The sequence below is a fragment of the Folsomia candida genome, unplaced genomic scaffold (assembly GCF_002217175.1).
Source record: "Folsomia candida strain VU population unplaced genomic scaffold, ASM221717v1 Fcan01_Sc010, whole genome shotgun sequence".
NCBI classification, from domain to species: Eukaryota; Metazoa; Arthropoda; class Collembola; order Entomobryomorpha; family Isotomidae; genus Folsomia; species Folsomia candida.
In genome coordinates, this window is record NW_019091202.1 from 2686670 (window position 1) to 2694003 (window position 7334).

Sequence of the window (7334 nt, forward strand, 5' to 3'; positions counted from 1 at the left end):
TTGATGTGAGTAAGATATAACCACGTTATATTTTTTAGTTTTATTATTAAGCAAATTGGCCTTAGAAAGTTTACAATTTGGGAAAATTCTACAAAGTACGAACTGAAAAAAATCAAAACATTAATCACATTCCTATGTTATATATTACTGCATGCAAATAATCAGGTTGCATGTAAATATATTTTTAGAAGGACTAGGTGTTTACATTTTTGGGTTTTGGTTTTCATTTTTCAATTATGAAGATTAGTACAGGGTAATAATAAATAACTTACGTATTGGCGTATTGTTCATGGTTTTGGGTGGGAGTAGGGCTGACATTTTAAATGCGAGCCCCAAGAAAATCTAAGAAATACGTATTGGCATAGGTATTGAAATTACATGTACTCCCAGAATTCTTCAGAAATTAAAAATTGTTCCTTAATTTCATGCACATACGTACATGTTGAGTATCACGAAAATCTACCAGACTATCGATATAACTCACAAATGCCAAATTACAGTTTGCAGTATACATATATTAGTAAGTATTTTTTTACATTTCTGGAAATTTAATTTAATTGCGAATTTAGAAAGACCTCGGAATAATATTATCAATCTAGGGAACATACATAATTTGTTTTATGCAATTTGTCCGGCTGTCACGTGACCACAGGGGGGTGGGGGCTACTTAATTTATCACCATTCGTCACCAAGGGGGGGAGTCAAAATTACTCAAAATCGATCACGTGATTTATGGACGCTCGGTATGGGCGATTGACAAACCAGATTTCCTCCAAAGACTAAGTAATTCACATTTTTATCAGTTGGAAGGGATTGTTCACAATTATCGTGGACTTCACACTTTGACGTGAAGAACTGGAGAATAGCGTTGGGATCATTCCAATCGATCATGGGTTCCGAGCCTAATCCCATTTTAGAAATTAAGGTGTTCCCACGGCGAAGGAGGTAAGCCATACTGGCATATGCTGCACCAATCATATCTACAAAGGGGGCAAGTGCCCAACCGACCTGGACGCTGCGTGAATCCACGCCCTCAAAGTTATAGGCGAAGCTGAAAAGAAATAAGCGGAAAAAAATTATTGCACGAACTATGTAGCAATCATACCTGTTCAGTTTCATTCATGTGACTGATTTTGATAGAGAATGACAATGAATTTCCTGTGATTGAATGGAAATAAGTGCAAGTTTCAGTCATTTCAGATGAGTGACTGTGAATGAAGGATTTCTCACTCCTTTCAGTTTTCATGCTATGCTTAACACATGGGGCGAAGTAAGAAATAAAGTCCGATGAAGTGAAATGAAATAAGTTTGAAAGAAAATGACTGAGTGTGAATGAAAATTTCCAGAAATTGGGATGCCTGAACTTTGAATGAAGAAACGTGGTTTGAACAGGTATGGTAGCAATGCGATGGTTTGAAGTGTAGGGCTCCGATTTGGTTGGAATTTTAAAATTATGTGGTCCATGTCAATACAAACGAGGTTTCTTGAGGCACGTGGCTGGAATTTGGAAAAATATTTGAGGTCAAAGTTGAAAAAGGGCGATTTTTACCAAGCGGAGGAAGCATATGTAGCTCTTTATTTACCAGTGCGGAACATCACAAATTTTTCAAGTTTGACCTAAAATAATTGGCCAAATTCAAGCCACGTGCCTCAAGAAACGTTGCTTGTATTGAAATGGACCACATAATTGTAAAATTTCAACCAAATCTGAGCCTTAGACTTCACACCATCGTATTGTATGTGCATATGGATAAGCAGAGTATATTTATATGTTTTTGTGATTCATACCTGAAACCCATGGTAGAATTCAGGACTCCATTAGCGCAATCTAGCTGACTTATGGCTAGGCCCGACACACACATAGGAGGTTGCGTTGATTGAAAGACGACCCTCGAAATTACGGGATGGACGACGTCGGTAAGAAAAGATTTCGCCTGTATGACAACGTCACCGATGGGTGTGGTTCCAATCAGCTTTGTGATTTTGTGGGCAAGGATGAAAGGGTGCGGGGCCTTGTAGAGCTGACCGTTAGCAACGACGGTGTAGTAGAGGGCTTGGTAACCCCATAGCTTCTGTAAAAAAGAAAATTTGCATTTATTCACATTACGTACGGAAAATAAGCAAGTGAGCCAATTTTTATGTAACTTAATTGCGCGGTTTTGAATGGGTGGGTTACAATAATTCGCATGAACTTTAGTTTTTTACCATTGTGATAACAGGTTAAATATGTATGTATATGCAACCTTAGTCTAGTAAATCAGCAGAAATTACTGAATTTGTAAAATACGCAAATTTTGGAACAATACAATTTAACGAAATTTTGAAATAGGGTCAAAGTTGGAAATCTGATCGATTAAATACATACATGTAAATATCTAAACAAGAATTGGATAGCGGGCTTGTGTGTCTGTGTAAAATTAGGACGTTCAATCTGGCCAATATACAATTATGTTTTCAAATACGTACATATATTTCGGCAGGGATTTATTTGTCGACCATATTTTTTGCGAAGCAGACCACGTGTGCGAATACCACGTGCCGTCAGTCAGTCACGTTATGAGTATTATATTATCTTTACTCACATGTTGCTCGACATCCATTTGAGAAAAAAAACTCAAAAAGTTGATGAAATAATTAACGTTTTTCAAGATCTCTGGGTAGCCTAAAGTCACAATGGTGGACATCACGGTCGAGGCGTTGCCCCGCTTGAAGACGCCATGTTCGTAAAGGAACACCGTTCCAGCATCCGGCCCGGAAAGGATTTGGGCAACAATATTCACAATTTGGCTCTGTTCAAGGGCACTTTCTACATCAGCAACGGCCAATTTTAAGGAGAATACATTAGCAGCGACGGTATCGAGGGAGGCAATAAGTTGATCTATTTCCGGCTGGAGTTCATCAGTCGCTATAAAAGAACAAAAATGGGGTCATGAACATATATAGGTATCGTGAAAATTCAAAATTTGAATATAATTTTTTTCATAATTTAATGTATTAAAATCTTGAAAAAGCATTAAGAAAAGTGTTACAACTTAAACTTAAGATTCTTCAAACTATTTTTTTACATATGCAGCATACCTAAATACATAGAAATATTTTTATTTGTTGCTTTTCCCAAATATTAAACTAGAAATGGCAGAAACGCAGTTTTAAATTTGCTGAAAGTTGGGCGAATATAAAATGCGAAAAAGATTTGTATCTAATTGACAAGAAATGAAAAAAAAATATCGTTTTTTTTACTTTCCAGAATATAAATATGTACTCTCTATCCGAGCAGGATTGAACTTTTACAGAAATTCAGAATTCTGAGAAACTACGCCACTTTGGGTCACACATTCTCTCAAATAATGCTGAACGGGAACTTTTGCACTGACAGTGCCGTAGTTTCTAAGAATTCTGAATTTCTGTAAAAGTTCAATCAGGCGTGGATGGAGAGTAAGAATAAAATACAATTTCGCCTTACCCTGTTTCGCCGCGTTGTCCAGGGCAGTATTTAGGGCAGCAATTTCCTCCTGCATGAGCGCCATGGCTGCCCGAAGTTGGTCCAGGTCACTGGTCGGATCCATGCCAGAGATTTCTGCCTCCAGATCAATAATGTCCTGTTTCAACTCATCAATCTGTTTCTGTACATCGTCATTGGGATCGGGTGGGTTAAAATCGGATACGGAGCTACATATTTAAATTGGCGTAAAAAATATACAAGGGTTTTACGAATAAATTGTTTGTAGTAGGACCTTACTTTAATTCGTGTAACCGAATCGTGGACAGTTTCATGGCTCCCAGTCCTTCATAAATTCTCGCCATGGCGCGATTCATCTTTGCGTCAAAATTGTCACAAAATGTGGAATTGTTCGGAAGTTCTTGTCGAAAACGGCCCACTCTGGTCCCGATGTATTCCCGCCATTAGGTCTGAAATACATCATTCATGCTTAACTATTTGAATTATTAATTAAATAAGCATTTTCTAATTTCATAGTCCAGGTTAATATTTGTTTTTAATATCTTAAGGTGACATCAGACCTTGATTTGACCCGTCATAATTTCAGAAGCCTTACTCTACCCTATTTAACGTGTTTAAAATGGCATCAGTTTAGCGAGTATTTACACAAATGCAAATTTTGGACTCTAAAATGTAAAGTTCACTTCACTGTTTTTTTATATAAGCGATTTAATTTTGTGTGAAACTTACTGGTTGTTGTGCTGCTTAAAATGTGGATAGGGACCTAAATACGGCCCACTGACCCAACTCACAATGCGCACCGTACAGTACGGTAAGTTGGCAGTATTTAGATCCCTGTCCACATTCTGAGGTGTCCGAACAAAATAAGCAGTGTCGTAAAAAAACGGCACATTAATTAACAATTCTTAATATCGATAGTTTTGTCTACCAAAATTATGTAATTGTACACCAAAGTATAAAAAGTAGCGATTATCTCTTGCAATTAATGTCATTTTAGAAATTTGCATTGAAAGTACTTGGATAGGGGTAGACTGAGATTCAAATTTATACCGCGATAACTCCGACTTAAAGATAAGTACCTCGTTAAAATCTGGACATCATTCTCGGGCAGGACACTCCATGAAAGTAGGGCCGTGGCGACCGCATGGAAATAAAATCCAGTCACACCCCCAAACATTTTTGCGGATGAGGACTAAACAATAACTTCACTATCTTCCAGAACTTTTGTGACGCTTAAGTAAGTTGCTAATAAATGATGATGTTTCATTGATTTTTCGTCTCACCCTGCCCCCCTTATTTAACCTGTTTGAATGAAAATTTCTAAAATCGATTGAATTTTACATACTAATTTTGAGACAAATTTCAGCTGTTGTTATTTGACTGTACATACAGTTAATTTTTGGTACTAGAAAAGTGTTAGGTGAGGAAAAAATAGTTGATTTATTTTTGTGGAAACTTATTTCGAAAAAATGACAAGTTAATGAATCTAACTTGTCACTCGGGGAGAGTATTATGTTGCCGTCCCAAAATATGGATATAAACTGAACCAAGAGTCTGGAAGGAGGCCGTATTTATTCAGAATTTGTACCCAACTCATCATGTAATCGGATAAATACAAAGAACCGTTTAGCAAATAAAGAACGCTTATGAAAATGCGCACAGAAAACAAGCTCACTTTTGTCCTTAAGGGAAAAATGCAAGCTTTCTTAACGTCATCAAGACTGAGTTTGCATATTAGTCGAATACACTCTAAATAATTTGGAGACAAATCGTCGTCCGAGGAGATACTATAATAGTGCTCTATTTTTGGGCAATGATTAAGGAGGCGTTTTGGCACCAACGAAAAAAAAATTCGTGTGTCCAACACACGTGACATAATTTTCAAAAAATCCAGCACTTTCTTCTAAACAAAATCGGATATTCAGATGATCAAAATAAGTTTTTTTTTGTAAATATATATACATATACATATAGTGACGTCCCGCGTGTATTTACTACACGAGGTTTGGACTTTGGTGACAAAACGTTTCTTTAACCATTATCCGAACGCTGTTATATGTACGTCCACGGTGGCCAATTTCTCTCCAAATTATTTAGAGTGCATACACACAAGTAAATATAAATTATTACTTAAGTGATGGAATTATTTGAGAAATAAATGCATTTTTTCCCATGAGTGATAAGCAAGTGGAGTTTGTTGACTTAATGTTGGGTCTTGTTTTCCAGCCAATTTCTGCTGATTCCTTAATTATGCATTTATAAGTATATTTTTACTGGATTCCACAACTTATTTATTTATTCACTTATGCATTTATTAATACATTCATTCATTTAATTATTTTGTAAACTCAGTAAAATGAGCAAAAATTGTGTGCATAACGACTTGTGCATCCTCGCCGCTGTCAAACTTTAGTCGACCTGATTAACTCATGCTACCCGGAAATTACGAATGCAGCAATTTACACACAGAAATCTATTTATTAATTAATTCCATCATTTTTTCGAATTAGAAGTACATGCATATATGTGTTAAGATCGACAAGTATTTTTTATCAATTTTTAGCATAATTACATATTTAACCACTTCCTGGGTCAGGAATGATGACTTCAGGAAGGAAGAGTATGGGGCTTCTAATTATTATCTACAAATTTTGATCCTCTTTTACCTTCGTGTGTGTTTAGATACCATTTGCGTTTGCACATTTTTTTATAAATGTAGTTCAATTAATTTTAAACAATTTGTCATTCCCTATTAAGCACATAAATTTAAAGTCTAATGTTTTTTTAATACGTGGCGAGGTAATTGCTTGAGGTCAGAATGGTAATTAAAGTGTATTAATTATACATGTACAACACAGAAGTGTGACGTGGTTATCTCTGATCTTAATCGGACTAATTTTAAAATGCATCAGGGAAATTGAAGACTTATTTTTGTATTTTTTGCGTGGTTTCGCTGTAAAAAATGTACTAAAATTTCAGTAAAATTCTGATTTTTTAAGACTAACTTTTCAAATTTTACATACATATGCTCAGAATTAGTTCGTTCAAAAACACGTTTCTAAACAAATTTTATAATTTGAAGTTTTCATGGATACATATTTCTGAATTTTGAAACACATCTAAATAACATTTGTAACCATTTTCAAACTTTTCGATCTTTGAGAGTATTTTTCTAATGTATTTTAAATATAATTTCATAATTATTTGTAAACATAATGAGGGCCAAAGGCCACACATATATCATTTAATAAATTGATTGATTGATTTCTGAATTAAAAAAATGCAAATACATATATAAACCTTAATTTGTAAAAATTCAGATTTCTTGAAAATTAGATTTTGGTTAAACTACTAAACTAAATTCTGAGAAAATATGTATGTTCCACAATTTTGAAATTGGATAACATTTCGAATAGCTAGAGCGGTTTGAAACATCTTGATTATGGCTGAAATTCTTTTTAAATTCCTTCACACGTGAATTTTAGAAAACGGAAAAATTCCAGCCCCCTTATTGCCCTGCTTGAACAATTTACATAAAGTTGATCCGATCAGAATCGGAAATAAATACATTGCACCTCCTCATTGTTACACTTGATAAATTTATTTATTTAGTCTACTACAAAATCCCCAATACCTTTGTCCACACACATCCAATAAACTGTGACACAAAAATAATTTTTTTTTTCATTTCCATACCCATGAGCAATCTATGCAAAATTTAAAGTAGAATTATCAGATCGTATGGATAACATTTTGGAAGTGATTTATTCACAAGCTTGCAGGATTAAACTGTCTCCTTCTTCAGGTGTAAAAGTATGCAGGATAAAGTTTTATTTCATGAAAGATAATGTTTTCAAAATCAGACGAGATGAAA

At 35.0% G+C, this 7334-nt stretch overlaps 1 protein-coding gene across 1 annotated transcript; it reads right to left on the minus strand.

The window, feature by feature from the left end:
- LOC110854800 lies at window positions 1–4984 on the minus strand. Its single transcript, XM_022103247.2, has 7 exons — window positions 4851–4984; window positions 4540–4762; window positions 3740–3909; window positions 3464–3669; window positions 2583–2905; window positions 1789–2072; window positions 1–1051 (listed from the first exon to the last, which is right to left on the minus strand). Exons 3-7 carry the CDS (start codon window positions 3814–3816, stop codon window positions 712–714), a joined length of 1230 nt encoding a protein of 409 aa, XP_021958939.1. The 5' UTR covers window positions 3817–3909; window positions 4540–4762; window positions 4851–4984; the 3' UTR covers window positions 1–711.
- Window positions 4985–7334: the final 2350 nt, after the last annotated feature.

What these genes read in the sequence shown, in the direction of transcription:
- LOC110854800 (XM_022103247.2), bottom strand. Translation starts at nt 3,816, where the DNA reads ATGAATCGCGCCATGGCGAGAATTTATGAAGGACTGGGAGCCATGAAA. An exon ending in ATTCGGTTACACGAATTAAA is followed by an intron (nt 3,670 to 3,739) that starts GTAAGGTCCTAC and finishes TTAAATATGTAG; the next exon opens with CTCCGTATCCGATTTTAACC. An exon ending in GGACAACGCGGCGAAACAGG is followed by an intron (nt 2,906 to 3,463) that starts GTAAGGCGAAAT and finishes GTTCTTTTATAG; the next exon opens with CGACTGATGAACTCCAGCCG.